The sequence below is a fragment of the Ascaphus truei genome, chromosome 14 (genome assembly GCF_040206685.1).
Source record: "Ascaphus truei isolate aAscTru1 chromosome 14, aAscTru1.hap1, whole genome shotgun sequence".
Classification (NCBI taxonomy): Eukaryota; Metazoa; Chordata; class Amphibia; order Anura; family Ascaphidae; genus Ascaphus; species Ascaphus truei.
Window position 1 is genome coordinate 33,269,949 of NC_134496.1, and position 26,526 is coordinate 33,296,474.

Consider the following 26,526-nt stretch of genomic DNA (forward strand, 5'->3'; position numbering starts at 1 on the left):
GATCCAGAAACAGATACAGCCCGTGGGTTTTACTCAAACAGATAGAAGACTTTGCCTTTGGTGTTTAGGAAAGCAAAACTACTACCAATCCCAGGATGCTGGTGGGCAAGAGGTGAAAGACCTGCAGGGAAGTGGGGAGTTAAGTTGTCAGGAGGCGATGAAGAGCGAGAGAAAGAAAGGGAGGGAGGGGCTGAAAAAGAGGGAGAGAGCAGAGGAGGGAGGCAGAAAATGAGAGGGGGGAGGAGGAGAGATCTGTCCTGCAGTCTGGGACTGAACTGAGACACACAGAGAGAGAGAAAAAAGAAAGGCAAACAAATAGGAGAGATAGAGACAGGAGAGAGAGGGAGACAGCTCTGACAGAGACAGGAGGGAGAGGGAGACAGCTCTGACAGAGACAGGAGAGAGAGGGAGACAGCTCTGATAGAGACAGGAGAGAGAGACAACTCTGACAGAAACAGGAGAGAGAGAGACAGCTCTGACAGAAACAGGAGAGAGAGAGAGACTGCTCTGACAGAGACAGGGGAGAGACAGCTCTGAGAGACAAGAGAGTGAGACACAGAGACCACTCAGATTATTTGCGTACACAAGATATAAATGCAGTGTATGGTCATATTAGGTCCTGTCAGTGTATGAGATTATACAGATGCAGGGTATGCAGTGTATATAGGTCTTGTCACTGTATGAGTCCTATCAGTGTATGAGTATATAGATCCTGTCAGTGTATGGGTAAATATATGCAGTGTATAAGTATATAGATGCAGTGTATATAGGGGGTGTGACCGGCTCCTGATGCCCCCGGGGTGCGGTGAGATGCCCTGGCTGCTTCTGTCTCTCCTGCTCCTGTGTGTCGGGGCCCCGGCCGGGTCGCAACGGCCCCCAAGTTGCCATGAGGTGCGAGCGGCCTTCCAGCTGCAGCAGGTCGGGAGAGGACGTCTGGTCCCCGAGGTTCCGGTGCAGGGTGAGTGCGAATAACCCCCAAACTGCTGCGAAGCACACTCACATCTACAGCAGTTACCCCCAGACTGCACACTCACATCTACAGCAGTTACCCCCAGACTGCACACTCACATCTACAGCAGTTACCCCCAAACTGCACACTCACATCTACAGCAGTTACCCCCAGACTGCACACTCATATCTACAGCAGTTACCCCCAGACTGCACACTCACATCCACAGCAGTTACCCCCAGACTGCACACTCATATCTACAGCAGTTACCCCCAGACTGCACACTCACATCTACAGCAGTTACCCCCAGACTGCACACTCACATCTACAGCAGTTACCCCCAAACTGCACACTCACATCTACAGCAGTTACCCCCAAACTGCACACTCACATCTACAGCAGTTACCCCCAAACTGCACACTCACATCTACAGCAGTTACCCCCAGACTGCACACTCACATCCACAGCAGTTACCCCCAAACTGCACACTCAAATCTACAGCAGTTACCCCCAAACTGCACACTCACATCTACAGCAGTTACCCCCAGACTGCACACTCACATCTACAGCAGTTACCCCCAAACTGCACACTCACATCTACAGCAGTTACCCCCAAACTGCACACTCACATCTACAGCAGTTACCCCCAAACTGCACACTCACATCTACAGCAGTTACCCCCAGACTGCACACTCACATCCACAGCAGTTACCCCCAAACTGCACACTCACATCTACAGCAGTTACCCCCAAACTGCACACTCACATCTACAGCAGTTACCCCCAGACTGCACACTCACATCTACAGCAGTTACCCCCAGACTGCACACTCACATCCCCAGCAGTTACCCCCAAACTGCAGACTCTCATCCCCACAATTACCCCCCAACTACTGCGAAGCACACTCACATCCCCACAATTACCCTCAGACTACTGCAAAGCACACTCACATCTCCAGCAATTACCCCCAGACAGTTGCGAAGCACACTCACATCCCCACAATTACCCTCAGACTACTGCGAAGCACACTCGCATCCCCAGCAATTACCCTCAGACTACTGCGAAGCACACTCACATCCCCACAATTACCCTCAAACTACTGCGAAGCACACTCACATCCCCACAATTACCCTCAGACTACTGCGAAGCACACTCACCCCCCCACAATTACCCTCAGACTACTGCGAAGCACACTCACACCCCCACAATTACCCTCAGACTACTGCGAAGCACACTCGCATCCCCAGCAATTACCCCCAGACTGTTGCGAAGCACAATTACATCTACACTAATTATCCCCAGACTAAGCCGCCTCTGTCACACATCTCTGCTACCCCAAACATTATTCTTCCACCCCCCTTTTTGGGTCAATGTTTTGAAATGTCAAAATCCAGACAATTTTCCTGGTTAGTCCTGAAGAGATTTCCATAAAAAGCATGAGACAGAGTGACAGACAGACACTTGTGAATTGTGTGTGTGTGTGTGTGTGTGTGTGTGTGTGTGTGTGTGTGTGTGTGTGTGTGTGTGTGTGTGTGTGTGTGTGTGTGTGTGTGTGTGTGTGTGTGTGTGTGTGTGTGTGTGTGTGTGTGTATTTGTGGAGGCTGACACCAGCATTGGGTCAGGGACACAGATAATGACAGGCAGAGTATACAGCAAACAGTTTGTACAATATTCTCCTGCGGAGATGAGATTGGTGTATTGTAGTTTGTTGTACCCATCGGTGATAAGCTGCCTTCACCCCTCATATAAAGCTGTCATTATTTGTGCTGTTCTTTATTAGACAGAGCACTGTATAAACCAAAGATAAAGCATCAATGCTACTACCTACAGTACATAGAGTTTACACGACAGAAAACAGAGTAAGGGGGGGCGCAGGAGAAAGATAGAGATGCACAGTGATCAGTAACAGTTTTGCACCAATGTAATCACCTCTCTCAGGGTGATGAGGGTGTATAATGAACCATAACTTTCTGTACTCACACGGCCATGTGTGATACTAGATCACAAAGTAGGTTCTTTGTATGTTGAAATTGCTCCTTCTATCAGCTGACGGCTTGTCCTGTTCGTTTAGTGTTGTATAAACCCCAACACCTGGCGTCCTCACCTCGCGATTGACCCCAAACAAATGTAAAGGATGACAGCCGCAGATAGAGTATAAAAATACAGTTTATTAGATTAAAATAAGAGTAACAAGTTACTCACAGATTAATTAGGTTCAGATAAACCTGACGAAGCATTACAATATGCGAAACGCGTAGTTCAAGCAAGGACGTTGAGCTTTTTTGACCGCATATGGCCACCGTAGTTCCTCCAAGCGCTCTCGACCCAGTCCTGTCGACCAGATGCGGGAGCAGGAATGCACTGTGTCTAAGTGCAGGAGACGACTGCGTGCAACCGGAGGCAGTTTCTATATGTGAGTAACATGTTACTCTTAATTGAATCTAATAAACTGTATTTTTATCTATATGTGCTCATTTGCATGTCATTTCCCAGAATCCCTTGCGGCAGTGGAAGCATTGTATGCTGGGCGATAATGGTGAAAGGCAGGGTTGCACACCTGTTTAAGACAGCGGTGCGCAAAGTGGGGGGCGGGAGATTTTTCTGGGGGGGCGCGGGCAGTTGCAGAGGCCCCGCGCTCTTCCCGCAGGCATTTAAATTAAATGCCAGGGAATCGCGTGAGGCCTCTGCAACTGTTTACTTACCGGGATTCAGCCGGCTGTGAAGCGTCGCCATGGCAAAGCGCGTCATCTGACACCGCGGCACCATGGGACGTGACATCACAGGCGTCAAATGACGCCGCAGGTCACGTGACGTCACATGACCCCGCAGCGTCATCTGACGCGGATGAAGGTAGGCGGGGGTGCGAGAGCCGGGGAGAGAGACAGAGGGGAGCAGCACTAAAAGTTTGCATGCTATACAGTTTGTATAGACTACTGTATTCATGAAAAAAATATTATTGTAAACATCAGAGGAGAGATCCTATAAACTGAATAGGAAGAATTTATATATGTACACACATGAAATATGTATGTATATCCATTAGAACTATACTATACACAAACACATATATTCATATGATAAAAAATCTATTCAAATCACATATTGCCTTAAAATAAGAAAAATCAATTGCTTTCTAAAATACATTTATTTTAAATATTCAATAACAAAAATATATGCACAAATATTATCCAGAATTAATTGAACTGATAAATGAACATATTTAAAAACATATGCATATAAATTAAAGTGTTTTTAGAGAGAGAGATTTTACATTATCAATGTTTATATTACATTTATTATTACACATATATTATCTAGTAATATTCCTTAGCTGATCACTAGTTATTTCACAATTTATATCCCTTATTTATAAATTAGCGGTAATCTTTTTTCTCCCTCCCTTTTATATGTGATACAATATTCACAATAGTGGTATTGTTAGAGTTAAATTGCTGTAATTAGTGAGGTGATACGAGTACGTATAATTTAATTACCTGTGCAGATATTTTAACATTAATGAGGATAGTGAGTGGTACAACAAATTATTTTGATATGGTGCACAACAAATTAAGATTGGTAACCACTGCTCTAAGTGAATCCTTTTATAAGGCTTTTGATTTCTCAGTAGTTTGAGGACATCTTTCTTGAAGCCACACACGAATGTTTCCTGTGTCTCACTAACGCTGTCCTCATGTGGCTTACTGACTCCTGCTACTGGACAGTCTCATAATAAACACAGCCACATGTCACATCCACTTTCCTCAATCCCTGACCTTTTCAAGATGCCCAGGGGTTAACTGGTACAATTAATATAAGTGATTAGAATTTGGAGATGGGAGCCTTGCGTATGACTTTCCCATCATAATATCCTAGTGCTTACCCCTCGGTGAGCAAAGTGCTGATAAAGGTACATGGACCATCTTATCACACAAGTGAGCTTCCTAAAACCTTTTTAACATGAGATAATGTGCATTATTAATATGACGGGTTTAGATGTGCAGCTGAAGGTGATGGTGGGAATATTTCTGGACCGCAGATATTCAGAGAGGGCTTTATTTTTTACCGTGGACTCAAACTTTGGTAGCTGCTCTCATTCCACCTCTCCTCGGGTGTCACAGGGAATTGTATGTATGAACTGTATATCTTTATTTATGTAGTGCCATCTCTGAACATAGTGCTTCAAAGCAATAATAACATGACATACTAATATAACATGGAATAATATAACACAGAATGGAAATAAGCGCTTGGGACATAAAAGTAACATTAGGAAAAAGAAGTCCCTCTCCCGAAGAGCTTACAATCTAAAGCTGCCATTATACCAAAAAAACGACCGTGGTGTCTCCCATAGCGACACCACGCGGCGCAAAAACAAATTAAAAAAAAAGCATCAACTGTCTCCCGCTTTGGAATAGCAAGCGGGGAGACAGTTGAATTTGGTATAGGCAGTTATCACGTTTCTATGAAACGCGTTTTTTGCGCGGTGTCGCTACGGGAGACACCACTGACGTTTTTTTGTATAATCACAGCCTTAGTGGTAAGTAGGAAAACATACAGAGACAGTAGGAGAGTGTTGTGGTAAGTGCGCCTGGAAGGAGTCAAGGTCGATCGATGTATGAGGTGTAAAGTATATGCCACGGAGTATTAGCCATATGCTTCGTTAAGCAGGTGTCTCTTTTTTAAGATGGGTCTTAAAGGTGGAGCTAGTCGGATATTAAGGGTAAAGACATTCCAGATGTGTGGGGCAGTGAGTGGGAGGTTTTAGGCGGGAGAGGGCTTTAGATACAAAAGGGTTAGACAGAAGACATCCTTGAGCAGAATGCAAGAGTCGGGACGGTGTATAGCGAGAAATTAGGACGGAGATGTAAGGAGGGGCAGAACAGTGTATAGCCTTAAAAGTAAGGAGGAGATGTGCACTGAGCTTTGTCTGTGTTTTATGTTATGTCTCTGGTTTTAAATATAAATTGCCATGCTCAGTAGCACTCCTCTGTGAAACTTATATGCTTATATATATGTTGTGGGTATTTTGGGGGTTCAATTTGAGCTTGTAGGTGTTCTGTATGTTTTAGAACAGTGTATAGCCTTAAAAGTAAGGAGGAAAATTTTGCATGTAATACGGGATTTGATAGGAAGCCAGGTGAGGAATTTCAGCAGGTGAGATGCTGAGACAGATTTGGGAGAGAGTAAAGTGATTCTAGCAGCAGCATTTAGGATAGATTAAAGGGAAGACAGGTGAGAGGCAGGAAGGACAGCAGAAAGTTAAAATAGTCGAGATGGGAGAGAATGAGGGCCTACGTTAGAGTTTTAGCAGTAGAGCGACAGAGGACAGGGCGTATCTTTGCAATGTTACAGAGGAAAAAACTACAGGTTTTAGCTACATTGTGAATGTGAGAGGAAAATATGAGCGGGGAGTCAAATGTGACACCTAAAGAAAAAGCAGGATAATGATTCTACCCACCCGTGCTCAAGGGCTAGAGAGCGTGGGTAATCCATGAATCATAATAACATACAAAGCAGGCACTTAATGAGAGAGCATACTTTTGAGCCCAGCGGACAAATGAAGCAGGTTAGGGGGAGGGGTGATAAAGGGTGACACTAAGAATCTCCGACCATCCTAAACAAGAACAGCCTGGCTGATGCTGAGACACCCTCAGCCCACCTACCCATAGAATACCTGCTGTCACGCTGTATCCAGTGTATCCGCTGAAGAGGAGAGGATTCACTGGGGTAAGTGTCTGTAGCAGTACGTAGGAATTCGTGGATGGCGGTGCAGCTGCCTTGGAAAAAAGCGTGGGACCAGAGATTGCAGGATACTGGGTACAAAAGTTTATTGGCACATAAAAAACAGCACAGCAAGCACTCTGACGCGTTTCAGCCGCGAGGGTTTTTTTAAATTTTTTATTCATGTGTATTTTTTTTTTATTCCGTTTAATGCCCCTGAATTGATCTGTCCCTATGGATATACATACATTCAGGGACACTGAATGGGTGTATTGTATGTGATTTGGGGATGTAAATGCATTGTTTATTATGCTATTTTATTGCCCCTGTATGTTATGTATATACATACAGGGATAATAAATGATTGTTTTGCTAATGTTTATGTATCTCATGTATTTCTTTTTTTTTTTTTTAACATTTTTATTAGGAAACAGGCAAATTTACAGGCATATATCACATCTCAATTTCCTAATACACTCTGATTTTCAAATTTTCCATGTTGGAGGGGGGGGGGGGGGGTGTACCGCCAAGAGTGGCGCGACCTCTGGGTCACCGGGTGACCGGGGGAGCGAGAGGTCTGAAAAAGAGAGGGGGGGGATAGAGGGGAAGGGGGGGGTGGGTATAGAGATGGGGGGGGGTGAGGGGTGAGCCTCCCCCACCCCGCCGACCCTAGCGTCCTTCAGGCTGAGGTTTGAATGGTCATCATTTCTTCTATCAGATTCTCTTGGGTGTCAGTGAATCTCCCAGGGTTCCCAAATTTTGTAGTGACTTGCAGTCTTGCGTTTGAGAAACGCCGTCAGACGTTCCATGAGCATTACATCATCTATTCTTCTCTTAACTGCCTGAATGGAGGGGGGAGAGATCTTTTTCCAGGAGAATGCCACAGCACACCTAGCCGCGGTAAGGATGGAGGAGATTAATTTTCCTACCGGGCGGTCAATTTCCTCTATTGGCCTGCCCAGGAGGAAGGTCAGTGGATCTGGGTCTAATGTGAGGCTAGTTACCTCTCGGATTAAAATTTGAATAGAAAGCCAAAATGTTTGGATTTTTGGGCATGACCACCAAATGTGGGCCATGTCTCCTCTCTGTCCACAGCCTCTCCAACATAGATCTGAGGCCAGGGGGTAGATTTGCTTTAATCTAACTGGGGTAAGATACCAGTGGAACATGATTTTGTAGATATTCTCTTTTGTCGTGGTACAGATGGAAGTTCCTGAAGCAGCGTCCCATATATCCTCCCAGTCTTCTCTATCTATATCTATACTCAGTTCCGCCTCCCACTTGGACATGTAGTCATGAGTGGAGGGGCCTGCTGATCTCTCCATACCAGCGTATATGTTAGAGATCAATGCTTTTTGATGTGTACAAGTTCGGCAGAGCCTCTCAAAGTTGGTGAGGGGAGGATATTCAAATTTTGGGGACAATTTTTGGAGATAATGTCTAATTTGGAGATACTTAAATGGACTCAATTCTGGGGCCTCGTGTTTTGTTCGTAATTCTTGGAAGTTCAGCAGCCTTCCATCGCTCAATAGGTCGGCGACCACCCTAACCCCCTTCAGATGGAAGTAGTCGAATTGTTTTGGTTCACATCCTGGGGGGAAATGAGGATTGTTGTGGATCGGAATAAGCAGCGAGCCCGGAGCAGTTAGTTTAAACTTTGATCTGCATTTCCGCCAAACTTCCCAGGTGTGTCTGGTGGCACCAAGGTCGAACCTACGGGGTGGTCTATCCCCCTTGTCTATGCACCAAAGGTGGGCCTGCAGAGAAGGCGTTTTTACGTAGTGGGATTCAATATCTCGCCAGCAATAGAGACCCGGGTCTGCGTTCCACACTACGGCTTGCCTCAATTGGGCCGCTAAATAATACTTTGTGATATCTGGGACACCCAGGCCCCCTCTTTCTCTTGGCGTCAGGAGGACCGATCTGGCAACCCTGGGCCTTTTGCCCTTCCAGATAAAATTAAACATTCTATTCTGGATGTTTTTAAGTTCAGGGCTGGGAACATGGATCGGGAGTGTCTGGAAATAGTATAGCAATCTGGGGAGTATATTCATTTTTACTGAGATCATCCTTACGATCCATGAGATCTGGTAATCTTCCCATTTGTCCAGGTCTTTTTTGATTTTCCCGAATAAAGCCGGGTAATTATATTTGTACAATGACTGGTAGTTACCTGATACATTCACTCCCAGATATTTAATGTATGAGGAACTCCATCTATAATTAAAGTTCAGTTTTAGTAAGTTGATTTCCGATTCTGATACATTTAAGTTTAGGGCTTCTGATTTGTCATTATTAATTTTGTAGTCCGAAATTTTGCCGAACTCCACCAATTCTTTATGAAGATTGGGGAGCGATGTTTGGGGGTGAGTTAGGGACAGTATTATGTCGTCGGCAAAGAGCGAGATTTTGTAATTTGTATGTATCTCATGTATTTCTAATGTATTTAGCAGCTTTATTTATACATTTGTGTGTGTAATGTAATTTTTATTTAATTACATGTTATTTTTAATGGCTTATTTCTGGTAGTTAGATTTGAATGATGGTGGTTACTTTCAATTAGAATTATTTTGGCAATGGTTTGGCTTTAGGAATTGAATAGGGAATTGTATAATTGATTTGGATTGGATTGTAATTGGTTTAGGAAATTGATTGATGGTAAATTTCTTTATGTTGCTTACTTTCTATTTGATTTTGTGGATGGCATTGGTGGTTAGGGGAGATTGTTCATAGTGTATTTTATTTTGAAATTGATTTTGCATAGTGTTAGATGATGCACAGATTAATTGCATCATGTACACACTCAATGAAATTGTGTGACATTTGAAATACATTTGTCTAGCTGCTAGTTTAATTGTAAGATGCAATGTGATGATTTTCAGATTAAGATTTCATGTTTTTATTTATGAATGTTTTATGTGTTTCATAATGGGCAAATAATCTATTATCCATTACTGTATTGTATGTGTTAGGGGGCGGTGGGTGGGGTGGGGGGATGTGTGTTGTATATTGCTATGTTTATTGGGGCAATTGTCCCCAATAAACATGCTATTGTGCCTTAACCCCTTCATTGCCTTAGCGGATAGCCGCTAAGGTAATCAAGCTGCTTTAATGTATTTTTAATAATAGTGTGCGGGAGCAGGGTGTCCCCTGAGCTGAACCGCATTGATTTCTGCCTCAAGGACCCCCTGCTTCCCGAGTTACAGGCTCCGGTTTGGGGCATCGGTGCCAGTGTCGCCTCCATCTTTATAGTGCCCACGTCGCGTCTTGGACGCTATAAAGATGGCGGCGACATTGGCCTCCGATGCCCCATACCGGGGCCTGTAACTCGGGAAGCAGGGGGTCTCTGAGGCAGAAATCAATGCGGTGCAGCTCAGGGGACCCCCTGCTCCCGCACACTATTATTAAAATGTACATTAATGCAGCTTCATTACTATAGCGGATAGCCGCTAAGGTAAGGAATTATTGTTTATTGATATGTGTGTTTTGACAGTAGTGTAGATGTGTAGGGGGTCTCCGGAGCTGAACCGCATTGGTTTCAGCCTCGGGGACCCCCTACTTCAGGAGATACAGGCCCCGTTATGGGGTGCCGGTATCCCCTGCAGAATGTAAATGTCCCGGTCACGTGACGCGGAAGCTTTCAAAGTGCAGGGGATACCGGCGCCCCATAACGGGGCCTGTATCTCCTGAAGTAGGGGGTCCCCGGACCTGAAACCAATGCGGTTCAGCTCCGGAGACCCACTGCTCATGTACACTATTATTAAAATGTATTTGTTTTGTGTACGATCGCCTGTAACAGCCTTGCATGGAGATGGCAAATCTCCATGCAAATGTTCCAAGCGGCTTTTTTTTCTATCAGCTAGCGTACGTAAAGTTTAAGAACGCTAGCAGGGGGAAAAAGCTTGCACGTACGATAAGCCAGTTTTTGGCCCGTCCGAGTGAAAATGGGCTCAAGGCCTTAGTGAATCGCGTCTCCGGCTTCACTTTGTATCGGACGTGATTTTTAATTTCAACCAGACTCAAAAGCACGGAGCTTAGTGCATAGCCCCCTTTGTTCTGTACAGCAGGTGTAAGACCAGGGGTTGAAAAGTAAATTTGTGTGTCATCAGAATAGAGAGGATATTTGAAACCTAGAGATGTAATAAGGTCACCTAGAGAGAGTGTGTAAAGGGAAAATAGAAGAGGTCGCAGGACAGACCTCTGGGTACGGCCATAGAGAAATTGACAGAGGAGGGGATGGCAAACAAGACACTGAAAGTACGTTGGGAGAGGTAAGAGGAAATCCAAGATAGAGCTCTGTTACGGATACCAAAGTATGGAGAATGTGAAGAAGAAGAGGGTGGTCCACAGGATCAAAAGGCTGCAGAGAGGGCGAGCAATATGAGCAGTGTATTATGACCTTTGTCTTTGGCAGCATGGAGGTAAATTAGTTATTTTAGAGAGGGCTGTTTCGGTGGAGTGAGCAGTGCAGAAGCCAGATTGTAGTGAATCTAGGAGAAAATAATTCAAGGGTTTTAGAGGCAAAAGGCAGAAGGGATACAGACTATAATTCGAGAGACAGGTAAGTTCAAGCTTGCTGTTTTTTAGTATGTTAGTAAGGGTATAACTGTTGCATGTTTGAAGGAGGAGGGAAATGTACCAGAGTAGAGGGAGGATCTGAAAATATGTGTGAGTCTAGGGATTAGAGTAGGAGCAGGGGCGTAGAGATAGCCCGGGGGCCCCACGCTCTTGGGGGGCCCGCTCTCCCCCTGGTATGCTGCGGCCGACGGGGGGACAGACCGGGACATGGTGGTTGCTGGTGGGCCGGTGTTACGCCGGTGCTGCCCGCAGACCAGACCCGTTCCTTTCACTGAGGTGAGGAACGTATAGAAGCACGCACCCGCAGCAAAGGGAGCGTGTCCGGAGTGTGGTGATTTTGGCGTTGCCAGGCCAGGTGTATTTCGCTAGCAATACTTGCCGGTACCGGTGTAGAAATGCCGTTGTCGTTGCCGTTAGCCAAGGTCTGGGATTGGAGAATACTGGAAGGTCGTTTGTCCAAGCAGGGGTCTAGAGCCAGAGAGAGACGTCCGCCAAGCCAAGTCGTAACCTGAGTGAATGAGAGAGAAAACGCCAGAGTAGTAATCCAAGTGAAAACTATGTCGAGCAATGAATGATAGGAAGGACTGGCATTATAAAGTGTGGCTGACCAATCAGAAGTGAAGGCAGACCTGGAGGACTGCGTGGAGCCATCCTGGATAGGTTCCCTTGATTGGCAGGCAGGTGAGAACTCTTGTCTTGACAGGAGATCATATTTCTGTATTGGGGGCGGGTCTTCACTGCCAGAGCAGTGAATAAATTAACTTCGCCCGGTGCGCGCTGTTCAGGCGCGCGCCCGAGCAACATGGCGGCCGCGTGAGGTACTGCTGGAAACCGGGGACGCCGAGGACGACGGGGAACCCCCAGCACCGACGGAGGTGAGTGGCGCTGGCGAGAGGTGCGTGCCACGGCAGCAGGAGGGAATATATCAGCAGAGGAACCAGGGCGCGGGCGCCGCGATCCCTGATTCCTCACAGTACCCCCCCCCTTCAGGATCGACCTCAGGACGATCCCTCCATGGTTTTGATGGAAACTTCTTACGAAAGCGTTTGAGGAGTCCTGGCGCATGAATATCTTTCAGGGGTACCCATGACCTCTCTTCGGGTCCAAAACCTCTCCAGTGGACCAAGAAGTGGACTTTACCTCTTGAAAGACGGGAATCCAGTAGAGCCTGTATTTCATACTCTTCGTTACCCTGTACCATCACAGGATCTGGTTTCGAAGTGTGATCCGGAAAGAGGCTACTGGAGATAAAAGGTTTGAGAAGTGAGGTGTGAAAGACATTCGGAATTCTCATGCTTTGAGGAAGTTGGAGTCGAAAAGAAACCGGATTAACCTGCTCCAAAATGGAAAAGGGACCCAGGAACCTAGGAGCCAATTTGAGGGAAGGCGTTTTGAGACGGATGTTCTTGGAAGATAGCCAAACCTTGTCCCCGGGTTTGTATTCGGGTGCCGGACGACGGTGACGATCAGCCTGATCTTTAGATGTCAAGGATGCTTTTTGTAATGCAGATTGTATTCTGGACCAAGAGTCTTGTAAGAGAGCAATATGTTCGTCCACGGCTGGTACCCCAGAGGATTCTTTAGTAATAGGTAGGCGAGCCGGATGGAATCCGTAGTTGATAAAGAAGGGAGTCTCGTGGGTGGACTCATTCCTGGAAGAATTGAATGCGTACTCAGCCCAGATAAGTAATTCTGCCCAGTCATCCTGAGAATTAGAGACGAAGCACCTTAAGTATTTCTCGAGGGATTGATTAACCCTCTCGGTCTGTCCGTTGGATTGAGGGTGATATCCCGAAGAAAAGGAAGACGAGATACCTAGTCTCTTGGTGAAATTTCTCCAGAACTTGGAGACGAACTGGGAACCTCGATCGGACACGATGGATGTAGGAATCCCATGGATCCGGAAAATCTCTTTGGCAAAAATATCCGCAAGGGCGGGTGAGGAGGGTAATCCTTTGAGAGGGATAAAGTGTGCCATCTTGGAAAACCGATCTACTACCACAAGAATGGTATTCATGCCATTCGACCTAGGCAACTCCACAATAAAATCCATCGAAATGTGGGACCAGGGACGCTCCGGAATAGGTAAAGGTAAGAGAAGACCCTGAGGTTTCTGACGAGGACTCTTGTTACGCGCACATACCGGACAGGACCGTGTAAATTCCAGAATGGTTTTAGCCATATTGGGCCATCAAAAGGTACGACGGATGAGGTCCAAGGTTTTCTTGAATCCAGGATGCCCTGCCGAACGGACGGCGTGTCCCCAGTCCAGTATTTCAGGGATAAATTTGGGTTCCACATACAAAGAGTCTTTAGGAACCACCAGACCGGACGGGAGGTTCTCTTGAGATTTGATGATCCTCTCCAGATTCTTGAATGCCACAGCTGCTAAGATTCTTTGTTTAGGGAGGATGGACTCAGTGGTTTTCTCTGATCTCTCTTCAGAAGAGTATTGCCGGGAGAGAGCATCCGCCTTGACGTTCTTAGTGCCGGGAATGTATGAGAGAACAAAATTGAATCTAGAGAAAAATAACGACCAGCGAGCTTGGCGAGAACCTAAGCGACGAGCATTCTCAATGTATAATAAGTTCTTATGGTCCGTAAGGATGGTGAATGGCTCTTTTGACCCCTCCAGAAGATGTCTCCATTCTTGAAGAGCCATTTTGACGGCCAAAAGTTCCCTATTGCCCACGTCATAATTCCTTTCTGCCGATGAAAATCTTTTGGAGAAAAACCCGCAAGGATGAAGTTTATCCTGGGAAGAAAATTTCTGCGACAGAACCGCCCCAGCCCCACAGTCTGAAGCGTCAACCTCTAAGGTGAAGGGGAAATTCGTGTTAGGGTGCCGAAGGATGGGAGCAGAGACAAAAGTTTGTTTCAGTGTCTCGAATGCCGTGACAGCTTCTGGAGACCAAGATGAAGGGTCTGCACCTTTTTTGGTCAGTGCCGTGATAGGAGCGACAATGGTGGAAAAGTTGCGGATAAACTTCCGGTAATAATTAGAAAAACCCAAAAACCGTTGAACAGATTTGAGGGAATTGGGTTGTGGCCAATCCACGACGGCCTTTAGCTTCTCTGGGTCCATGGCCAAACCTTTGTTGGAGATGATGTATCCGAGAAAAGAAGTGGTAGACTGATGAAAAATGCATTTCTCCATTTTAGCAAACAACCGGTTCTCGCGGAGGCGTGAAAGCACAAACTTCGTATGGATGATATGATCCTGTAAGTTTTGAGAAAAAATAAGGATGTCATCCAGGTATACAATGACAAATATATTAAGAACGTCTCGAAAGATGTCATTGATGAAGTCCTGAAAAACTGCCGGTGCGTTGCATAACCCGAAGGGCATCACTAGATATTCGTAGTGTCCGCTACGGGTGTTGAAGGCAGTCTTCCATTCATCGCCCTCCCGGATGCGGATGAGGTTGTATGCCCCACGGAGATCCAGTTTAGTAAAGAGATTGGCCCCCTGAAGTCTATCAAAGAGTTCGGAGATGAGTGGGAGTGGATAACGATTCTTCACCGTGATATGGTTCAGACCCCGGTAATCAATACATGGTCTGAGGGTACCATCTTTCTTTTTGACAAAGAAGAATCCAGCCCCCGCAGGAGAATTGGAATGACGTATGAAACCCCGCTTAAGATTCTCACGAATATATTCGTCCATAGCTTTGGTCTCGGGCAACGAGAGAGGATAAGATTTGGCTTTCGGCAAGGTATAACCAGGTATCAGATCAATCGGACAATCGTAGGAACGATGAGGAGGTAGAAGTTCAGACTGAGCCTTGCTGAAAACGTCCAAGAATTCGGCGTATGGAGAAGGCAACTCCCTCAGAGAACTTGATGTATTGGCTAATAGAAAGGATGGTTGCTTGATAGAGGGAAAATGTTTCTCTGACCTTGACCTCAAGTTAATAGGGTTAGGAGACACCCAATCGATGAGTGGATTATGCTTCTGTAACCAGGGCAAGCCAAGCGTGATAGGTGTTCCTGGGGCATGAATAACATCAAAACCCAGAGTCTCTTTGTGAGAATGAGTAGAAAGGGTGATAGGTCCGGTCTCTAAGGAGATATAAGCCGGGGTGAGAGGTCGATTATCAATCCCGACCAAGGCAACGGGAGATTCCTTCCTGGAAAGCGGAATTTGATTTTGCTCAGAAAAGGTTTGATCTATGAAATTCCCTCCTGCGCCGGAATCGATAAATGCAGCAGTGGAGGTGCGGAAAGTCGGTCCTGAAAGGGAGACGGGAATAGTCAATCTTTTGGGAAGTTCCCTTCTTGGAGGGGGACAAGGAGATTCAGTACCCAGAGAGCGCCCCTTCGTACTCACTGGGCTTAGTCGTTTCCCGGAGATGGAGGATGGTTACGGGTACGCTGCTCAGAAGCTCCGCAATGATGGCACGATTCCCCAGTAGAGCGAAGTTGTCGTGACGGTACCCGAGGTTGCTGAACTCCAAGTTGCATCGGCTCTGGAGCCTCCAGCGCCGGTAACGGGGATACGACGGGTCTCTGGTTAGTAGAGAACCTGGAAAAGGAAGTACGGAAAGGCGTAGCCCGGGGAAGCTGACGCTGAGCGCGGCGTACCTGAAGGCGCTGATCCATACGAGTAGCCAGGGTGATGAGATCCTCCAGTAACACTGGCCTGGTGTGGGAAGCAAGTTCATCCTTCAGAGACTCCGATAGACCTTTCCAGAAGGCGGCGACTAAAGCCTCCTGACCCCAATGAGTCTCAGCTGCTACGGTTCTGAATTCCAAGGCGTATTGACCCACAGGCCGACGTCCCTGTGTAAGCTCTAGCAGGGTATCAGAAGCAGTCTCTTGACGTGCGGGGATATCAAAAACCTGTCGAAAGTCCCGTCTGAAGGCCGCGTAATCGCGGGTAATATCAGGGCGTAGTTCCCAGATCGGAGAAGCCCATGCCAGTGCATTACCTGTGAGCAGACTATATACGTAGGCTACCTTTTTCCGGCCAGTAGCATCCAGCTGGGGAGCCATCTCGAACTGGATCTCGCACTGGTTGAGAAAGCCACGACAGGTGTGTGGATCCCCTGCGTAGGGCCTTGGAGCCGGAATCTTCGGAACTGAAAATGAAGTGGAAGATAAGTCAGGCTGCGCCGGGGGTGCAGCCGCAGGTGGAGCCTGTAAAGGGCGGTCCGATACCTGTTGGGAGAGGAGAGCCACTTGATCCGTTAAGGCCTGTATTTGTTGGTACATGGCTGTCATCATAGAGTCCACAGTCTGGTCTGCGTCTTGTGGGCTCGACATAATGTTACGCCGGTGCTGCCCGCAGACCAGACCCGTTCCTTTCACTGAGGTGAGGAACGTATAGAAGCACGCACCCGCAGCAAAGGGAGCGTGTCCGGAGTGTGGTGATTTTGGCGTTGCCAGGCCAGGTGTATTTCGCTAGCAATACTTGCCGGTACCGGTGTAGAAATGCCGTTGTCGTTGCCGTTAGCCAAGGTCTGGGATTGGAGAATACTGGAAGGTCGTTTGTCCAAGCAGGGGTCTAGAGCCAGAGAGAGACGTCCGCCAAGCCAAGTCGTAACCTGAGTGAATGAGAGAGAAAACGCCAGAGTAGTAATCCAAGTGAAAACTATGTCGAGCAATGAATGATAGGAAGGACTGGCATTATAAAGTGTGGCTGACCAATCAGAAGTGAAGGCAGACCTGGAGGACTGCGTGGAGCCATCCTGGATAGGTTCCCTTGATTGGCAGGCAGGTGAGAACTCTTGTCTTGACAGGAGATCATATTTCTGTATTGGGGGCGGGTCTTCACTGCCAGAGCAGTGAATAAATTAACTTCGCCCGGCGCGCGCTATTCAGGCGCGCGCCCGAGCAACATGGCGGCCGCGTGAGGTACTGCTGGAAACCGGGGACGCCGAGGACGACGGGGAACCCCCAGCACCGACGGAGGTGAGTGGCGCTGGCGAGAGGTGCGTGCCACGGCAGCAGGAGGGAATATATCAGCAGAGGAACCAGGGCGCGGGCGCCGCGATCCCTGATTCCTCACAGCCGGCGGCCGCACGAAGCAGTTGCCGCTGGGCCCAGCTCTCCCCTGCTGCAGGTTTCTCCCCCTGACACTCTGTCCCACGCTGGCGCGAGCTGGAACACACTGGAACTGGGACACACTGGAACTGGGACACACTGGAACTGGGACACACTGGAACTGGGACACACTGGAACTGGGACACACTGGAACTGGAACACACTGGAACTGGGACACACTGATGTTGGAAGCTCCGCGTTGGACCGAGTTGAGAGAGAGAAGCCTGCAGCAGGGGAGAGCTGGGCCCAGTAGCAACTGCTTTGTGGGGCTGCCAAGCCGCCACCAACCACCGGGTCCCGGCCTGACACCAAGCTAAGTCGGGGTATTTATTATGTATAGGAGAGGGGGGGGTATTTATTGTGTATTGGGGAGGGGGGTGTATTTATTGTGTATTGGGGAGGAGGGTGTATTTTTATTATGTATTGGGGAGGGGGAGTGTATTTATTATGCTTTGAGGAGGGAGGGTATTTATTATGTATTTGTGAGGGGGTTGCATTTTTGAAGTGAAACTTCTTTAGTGGCACCTATTCTGATGGGGTAAAACGGGAGAGTTGGGGGCGAAATGTGAAACGGAAGTGACGTCACGGTGATGTGCAAGGGGGGTGATGTGCAGGGAGATATGTAAGGTGAAGGAGGGTGATGTGCAGGGAGATATGTAAGGTGAAGGGGGGTGATGTGCAAGGGGGGTGATGTGCAGGGGGATATGTAGGGTGCAAGGGCGGTGATGTACAGGGGGGTATGTGATGTGCAGGGGGGTATATGATGTGCAGGGGGGTATGTGATGTGCAGGGGGGTATGTAAGGTGAAGGGGGGAGATGTGCAGGGGGATATGTGATGCGCAGGGGGTATGGGATGCGCAGGGGGGTATGGGATGCGCAGGGGGGTATGGGATGTGCAGGGGGATATGTGATGTGCAGGGGGATATGTGATGCGCAGGGGGGTATGGGATGTGCAGGGGGGTATGGGATGTGCAGGGGGGTATGGGATGTGCAGGGGGGTATGGGATGTGCAGGGGGGTATGGGATGTGCAGGGGGGTATGGGATGTGCAGGGAGATATGTAAGGTGAAGGGGGGTGATGTGCAGAGAGATATGTAAGGTGAAAGGGGGTTATGTGCAGAGAGATGTGTAAGGTGAAGGGGGGTGATGTGCAGAGAGATATGTAAGGTGAAGGGGTGTGATGTGCAAGGGGGGTGATGTGCAGGGAGATATGTAAGGTGAAGGGGGGTGATGTGCAGAGAGATATGTAAGGTGAAGGGGGGTGATGTGCAAGGGGGGTGATGTGCAGAGAGATATGTAAGGTGAAGGGGGGTGATGTGCAGGGAGATATGTAAGGTGAAGGGGGGTGATGTGCATGGGGATATGTAGGGTGCAGGGGGGGGGTGATGTGCAGGGAGATATGTAAGGTGAAGGGGGTGATGTGCAGGGAGATATGTAAGGTGAAGGAGGGTGATGTGCAGGGGGATATGTAGGGTGCAGGGGGGGTGATGTGCAGGGGGATATATGTAAGGTGAAGGGGGGTGATGTGCAGGGGGATATGTAAGGTGAAGGGGGGTGATGTTCAAGGGGGGTGATGTGCAGGGGGATATATGTAAGGTGAAGGGGGGTGATGTGCAGGGGGGCTGATGTGCAAGGGGGTTGATGTGCAAGGGGATATATAAGGTCACACTCAGTCACATGCACACTCACCGTCACACGCACACTCAGTCACACGCACACTCAGTCACACGCACACTCAGTCACACGCACACTCAGTCACACGCACACTCAGTCACACGCACACTCAGTCACACGCACACTCAGTCACACGCACACGCACAGTCACACGCACACGCACACTCAGTCACACGCACACACGAGGAATTCACACTTAGTGCAAATAGCTAATACAGGGGATGTGTGCCGAGCATGCGCATTCTAAGTCAAATTTATTTGCGTTTTGTCAATGAAATTGTATTTTGATTTTTAATTAAAACATCACCAACACAAATACAATTTCTGTGACAAAAGTCAAAGAAGTTTCACTTACTATGCGCGTGCACAGCACACACAGCTTTTTTTAAATTATATATTGGTAGGAGGGGGAGAGATGATGAGGGAGGAGGAGGAGGGATGGGGAGAGATGAGAGAGGATAGGGGGAGGGAGAAAAAAATTGCAGTCAATATTATGTAGTCCATCTACCTTCCCCCCCCCCCCCCATCCCCCCACCACCACCAGAGGAAGATTCTAGCTGCTACCTGGTGCATGATGGTGCAGTGCATACCTGTTTGGTAAAACAGAAGGCTTGAGAACTTTGCGATGGTATGGGGAGGCATCAGGACAGGCTCTCAGGGATGGTTCTTCCATCAGCATAGCGCCTCCAGACAGTGAGGATCCTGGTGCAGCTAGGATGGTCCGCACTGGCAATTCATGTAGTGTTTCATTCAAGTAGCCACACAAGATGTATTCAACTGGCTCTTTATTTGTAGTATCATACAAATATAGCAGGCTCATTCACTGAAGTAGTACCCCTAGGGCTTGAGGCCCTGCAGGTCCCTTCTCAGCTCTTTTACCCCTGATGGGATAAAGGGTAAGTGATTCCAATCCACAGGGGAGGGAAGAGAGCGCTCCGGACTTCTGGGAGAGTGTCAGCTATTGTACTTCAGGGGAGGGGTTTGTAACCCTGCCCCATAACAGGACAGGTCCGATACTGATAGGCATCACATCATGGCATGTGACCCAGCCAGTATCCTCCCCAGGGATGACACTCTCTGGTTGTTGTTAAGCCCACCCCTGGATACAGCAATAGTGTATCCAGGCTGCAACAACAAGCTAGGCCTCCATGAGAGAGCTTATCCCCACATTGCCTGTGTCTAACTAGACTTATACTGTTAGGGCCAAAGAAAAGATGATAGCCAGGGAACTAAGTTACAATTAATATTAATGGGGCCTTGAAATATTTTTTTTTTCCTGTGGGCCCGCACATTTCTAGCTATGCCACTGAGTAGGAGCAAGAAGTTTGAGGAGATGGGAGGGAATGGGGTAAAAAAAGGCAAGTGGTAGAGGGAGAAGATCCGCAGCGAAACACATCCTCCTCTGTGACAGAGGAAAAAGAGTCAAAGAACATGTAGATCAAGAGAGGAGGATTGGGCATAGTTGTAGTTCATGACAAGGTTGTCAGAGTCTGTAGCGGAGCAGACAAAAGAGGGAGGAGCCTAAGGGAAAGGGAGTTTTTGGGGGAAAATCAGGTCCAGGTATCAGATCATTGGTGGAGCCCAAAAGAAGAGATTAGAGAGAGAAATTGGGAAGCCCAAGGGAGAGAGGGGTCATCAATATCGCAGTTGAAGTCCCTAAGGAGAAGAACAGGGAGTCGGAAGAGAGAAGGAGAACCAGGATTCAAAATTATAGAGAAAGACAGAAGGGGATTGGGTAGAGGTAGGTGGGCGATAGATGACCGTCGCGTAAGGAGGGAGAGGAGAAAAAAGCTGGACAGTGTGAGCTTCAAAGGATGGAAAAGAAAGAGAGGGAGGAATAGGACGGGTTTGGTAATGGCAGATTGAGGAAAGGAAGAGCCACCATAAGAGAGGACAGCTTCTAGTGCAGAGTCAGACTGAGTGAGCCAAGTCTCAATTATAGCAAAGAGGAGCAGAGAGTGAGTGAAAAATAAGTCATGTACAGGGAGGAACTTGTTAGAAAGGGAGCGTGCATTCCAAAGGACACAGGAGAGAGGAGGGAGGGCGACAGGGGATGGGTATGAGGTTAGAGGGATTTACAGTAGAAGGAGTTGAAATTGTATGTGGGAGGCGAGATTGGGAGATATATGCCCAGAAGCAAGGAGAAGCATACAAAGAAAGAGGATGTGTGAGGAGGATTTATAGGGGTGTGTTTTAGCGCAGAGGGTTTTGCTGTGTTGACAGAGAGGTGCCTGAGCCCTAAGTGAAGGGCACCGTGACGGGGGGCCAGGCTCCCCTACTACCTTCTGGTTGCTCCCTAGCCTCTCCCTGCCCCCGTGCCTTCGATGACGGGGTGACGCGAGCAGGGGGGAGGGGCAAGGGAGTTAGTCTGCGACCCTGCCGGCAATTGCATTATGTCAGCTCCAGTGTGGGACCTCCCACGTTGGAGCAGCTTCTGTGCTCAGCTGCTCAGCTGCTGGCGGGCCGAACTGAGGAGAAGTCTTGCATGGTGAAGCTCCTGGTCTGAGTAGCTCCTGCACGGTCAGGGGAAGTCCCGTGCAGGCTGGGAGAGGCAGAGGTGAAGCTCCCACGTGGCGGGGGAAAGAGCACCAGCGCACGTAGCCGGCGGTGGAAGCAGGCGAGGTTGCAGGGACCCATCTGGGGGTAAGTGAAGGGCCCTGCTCCTCCTCTGGCTACAGGCCCCATTATTCCTTCTCCCCCTTTGAAGGGGGGGAGTCCCAGTTGAGCCTCCACTCGGGTGGGGGCCATATTTGAGCCCCCCAATGGGGTGGGGACCCCACTGGAGTTTACACTGGGGAAGGTGCCCCACTTGAGACCCTATTTGGGGGGGAAGGGCCCACTTGATTTTACACTGGAGAAGTGTCACGGAAGACCAGACATTTACACCTTTTTCCCAGGATCATACAGTGAGCAAAACAGGTAAAGTGAAATAAATTGTACATTTATTCACAGGAAAAGGCATACAAACAATGATACACAAACTACATAAGAAGAGACACACTTACTTTGGAACTGGGGTAAAAAACTAGACTTTCCTAGCTATTTGGTACGTTAAACAAGAGTCTTTCTTTGACCGGGACTTAGCCCGAAATGTCCTGGAACCCAAATCGGCATGAAGTTCCAGATGCCACCGCTCCCTTCTCTCCGAAGGACTTGAAATTGCTTGACCGGGACTTGGCTCCAAACGTCCTGGAACTAAAATCGGCTTGAAATCCCAGCCGCGACCGCGACGTTCAATTCTCAGAACTTGGCCGCAAAAAGTGGAAAAATATTTAGTCTTGGTTTTTCTGAAGCCGGTCTCTTGCTATTTCCACAAGAGCATCTTTTGGTCGTTTCGAATTTACCGCTTGACTTCTGGCGCTTAGAATCTCATAACCGGGTAGGCTGAGGGATTCTTATAGTATTTTGGCGTTCATTCACAAAATACTACAGCCAATCACAGCGTGGGAACATTCTTACCAGCCAATCAGAGCGAAGCCGGTCCTGTGAAGCCAGGCAAGTGGGGTTTCTCAATCAGCCAAGGGACATGCGCAAGTTTGTCACCTAGCCCCTTGCTATTCAGATGCCACCCGCTGGGTCAGGCTCCTCCAAGTCTGGTGGGGAAAATGGTAGTCCGGAGGACTTCCATTTATCCCAGGATGTGGGTACTTGAGCCCAGATGGTCTTCACACCTCAGGCATCCTCTGTGGCTTTCATGTCTGATGTCTGAGCAGACTCACTGGCACCAAGTTGGTAGCCCACTGGCTCGCTCAGAACATTTGTTCTGATAGTCCCAGCTCATAATACCGTGCACAACAGTACATTTTATACCCAACACAAATGTTAATAAAAATATACTTTTACATGTCCTAAGCCTCTGGGTATGGGGAATAGAATAAAAAGCTGCACTTTATTTTCTATTAGCCTATATTCCCCACACACTATACAAATAGACTAGGACTGGACTTTAAAAATCCCCTCGCAACCTTTTATATGGTTGGAGCATTCCAGAACCTCTATACTGGTTCTGATTGACCTAGGCATTAACTGGAATCCCCCTTAACCAAGGGACCCCTCATTGTTACTTTGCATCCCTATGCCCCGTGTACCTTTCTGGGCTGTGCTGAAGCAGGAAATCTTTGCGGGGAGTCGTCCAAGCGTTTTCAAGGGGAGATATTGCCGGGACAATGTGCCTATATGCATCTGGGAATCAAGCATGATTCTCGGGTACATTTTTGGGGCATCCCTGGAAAGGCAAAAACACAAAAATTCTTTATTGTCGCATAATTACATAGCATGCGTATACAACAGTTAGGCTCAAGAGCTGACACTCCCGAACCCCAAAGCATGAATCAGAGGTAACCAAACAGACTTAACCTTTATTTGTGAGCCTGGTTACCCCCTCATCATCACAGGAGGGGACCCCACTTGAGCCCCAACCTGGGGGGAGACACTTGAGCCCCCATGCCCACAACGGTGGGGGGTCACACTTGAGCCCACACCGGCTGGGGGCACCATTTGAGCCACCACAGGAGTAATAGGAGCTACACTTGAGCCCACAATGTACCGGGAAGGCCTTATTTGAGACCCCACTGGGGCAGAGAGTTCACAGTGGAGCAGGGACCGGATCCCCTCTGTTCTGTATTCATACACATGAAAGATGTCCAAGAGTCCAAGGTAACTGTTATACTCAAGTAGAAATCTATTACGTTTTTATGCCTTATTTAATTACAGTCATTTTAAGGTCAGGCATTCCTCATCAAGGCGCTAATATACGGGACAATTATGCGTCCCGACAGACCTTTCCCGGGACAACTGGACAAGTCAATCAAATAAGGGAGATATTGGGTGGTATTCTCTGATTAAAACTTTTGCTCCTTTCAATTACCTACTAGGGTCCAAGTGTGTCACTAAAAGTAGTGATGCTTTGTGATATTTAGACACCAATATAAAAGGTTTATACTAACCTTAGGGAGGGAAGAATTACACAAGAAAGAGAAGTGTGTCTGCCAGTGTTTGGTACACTTTCACCATCTATTAAGTGTTAATTTTCAGTTGTGAGGGATTTATTCCATGGAGCATCAGAACCTTGAGAGTTGTAAACGTAAGCGTACAGGAATTCTTGGCCCAAGAGCTTACAGTCAGAGTGGAGTGGGTGCTAATACACATTATCACCAATTTTTAAATTCTGTGTTTACATACAGTAGGTCTGATAAATGTATACACAGTATATACATTATTTGGGGCTAATGCCGCGGTCTGAATCAGAGCATTCCTTCCGTATGTTGATACAGGTGGGAGTCAGACTAAGTCAGGTTGATGGAGATGGTACATGAGGGAGGAATGTGTCCTTCCCCTTCAGGCTACTTCTTGGATCTGTGGTTATGAAAATAAAGAATTAGCTGTCCTGTTTTGCTGCGCACATTGTTATTTTTCTGTTATTAAATTCTCTGTGAATGAGCCCGAGGTTGGGAGATAATTCCCCAGCAGGGATCTCGCTGTTCCCTACTCTAATTGTTTCCGAATGAATCATTGAATCCCTGCAGTGATTGGGGAGGGTGGGGGAGTTAGTGCAGTGTTTGGGGAGGGTGGGGGAGTTAGTGCAGTGATTGGGGAGGGTGGGGGAGTTAGTGCAGTGATTGGGGAGGGTGGGGGAGTTAGTGCAGTGATTGGGGAGGGTGGGGGAGTTAGTGCAGTGATTGGGGAGGGTGGGGGAGTTAGTGCAGTGATTGGGGAGGGTGGGGGAGTTAGTGCAGTGATTGGGGAGGGTGGGGGGGTTAGTGCAGTGATTGGGGAGGGTGGGGGAGCTGAACGCTTTAGTGCAGTGATTCTCAACCTTTTTTCAGCATCGGCGCACCTGGAGGAATTTTAAAATCTCGGGGCACCCCTGCTCATGAGACCTCCCCCCTCCCGCTCACAGGCACCACACTCACCCTTTTCAAGCATCCATACTCCTCACACACCTATACCAACCACACGCACCCCTATCTTACGCACTCGTACCCACCGTCTCACCCTCCTCACACACCCATACCCAGCTGACTCACATACCCACCACACTCACCCATACCCACCACACTCACCCTTCTCAAGCATCCATACCCACCTCACTCATACTCCTCACACACTTATACCAACCACCCGCAACTCTGTCTTACACACTCATACCCACCGTCTCACCCTCAGCACACATCCATACCCAGCTGACTCACCCATACCCACCACACTCACCCCTGCCTTACACACCACTCTCACCCTTGCCTTACACACTCATACCCATCTCACTCACCCACCGCACACACCCATACCCACCATACTCGCCTTCCTTCTCACACACCCATATCTACCACACTCATCCTCCTCACAGACCCATACCACCACACTCCAATTCTTACACACTTCACATTCACCCCCTTCATACACACTTCATACTCATCACAATCTACATTGCCTCTCTTCTCACTTAGCAGACACCCCCTTTCTCAGTCACACACTACACTTTCACCCCACCTTCTCTCCTACTTGCACCCTCACACCCACTCACGTTCCCCCTCGCTCCACACATACACAGAGCAATCACTCAAACCACATTTACTACCTTCTCACATTCACACCTCTCCGTATGCATTCCACACTCACCCTCTCACCCTCTCCCCTCAGAATGGGGGTGCCCTTCTCTTACTCAAACTAAACACCTCCCCTCTCCACACACAAAGCACTCACCCACACCACACACAGACAACTCTGACTTCTCACATACAGCTTCCCATCCAACACAAATCACTTACCTCTCTCCTCTGCACACAAAGCCAGAGGTGTGTCCCCAGCGGCCGCGGCACGCTTTTCAGAGAATCGCGGCACCCGGTTGAGAAACACTGTATTGGTTAGTAAATAAAGCATTTGGCAGCCCGGGCAACGCCGGGTATATCAGCTAGTACTCTATACGGGAGATATATAATGATGTATGAATGGGGAGTATCTGCTAATATGTTATGCTATCTGTTTTGGTGTCACTTGGGTGGTGTGTATATGCGGGGCATTGAGTATCCTCATATGTAACCGCACCTGTGTATGTGCGGAGCAGTGTGTATCCTCATATGTAACCGCTCCCGTGTATGTGCGGAGCAGTGTGTATCCTCATATGTAACCGCTCCCGTGTATGTGCGGAGCAGTGTGTATCCTCATATGTAACCGCTCCCGTGTACGTGCGGAGCAGTGTGTATTCTCATATGTAACCGCTCCCGTGTACGTGCGGAGCAGTGTGTATGCTCATATGTAACCGCTCCCGTGTACGTGCGGAGCAGTGTGTATCCTCATATGTAACCGCTCCCGTGTACGTGCGGAGCAGTGTGTATGCTCATATGTAACCGCTCCCGTGTACGTGCGGAGCAGTGTGTATGCTCATATGTAACCGCTCCCGTGTATGTGCGGAGCAGTGTGTATTCTCATATGTAACCGCTCCCGTGTACGTGCGGAGCAGTGTGTATGCTCATATGTAACCGCTCCCGTGTATGTGCGGAGCAGTGTGTATTCTCATATGTAACCGCTCCCGTGTATGTGCGGAGCAGTGTGTATGCTCATA

The 26,526-nt window shown here is 48.2% G+C and overlaps 1 protein-coding gene across 2 annotated transcripts in view; it reads left to right on the forward strand.

Moving 5' to 3' along the window:
* The first annotated feature begins 213 nt into the window (after positions 1 to 213).
* The window catches only part of LOC142465919 (glypican-5-like), a 123,341-nt gene continuing 97,028 nt past the window's right edge, over positions 214 to 26,526 (forward strand). Inside the window, exon 1 of one of the 2 annotated variants that reach the window (XM_075570374.1) lies at positions 214 to 958. In XM_075570374.1, coding sequence (XP_075426489.1) covers positions 790 to 958 — 169 coding nt within the window. In that variant the 5' untranslated portion in view covers positions 214 to 789. The remainder of the gene's footprint in view (positions 959 to 26,526) is intronic. The other variant, XM_075570375.1, reaches the window with a different exon arrangement.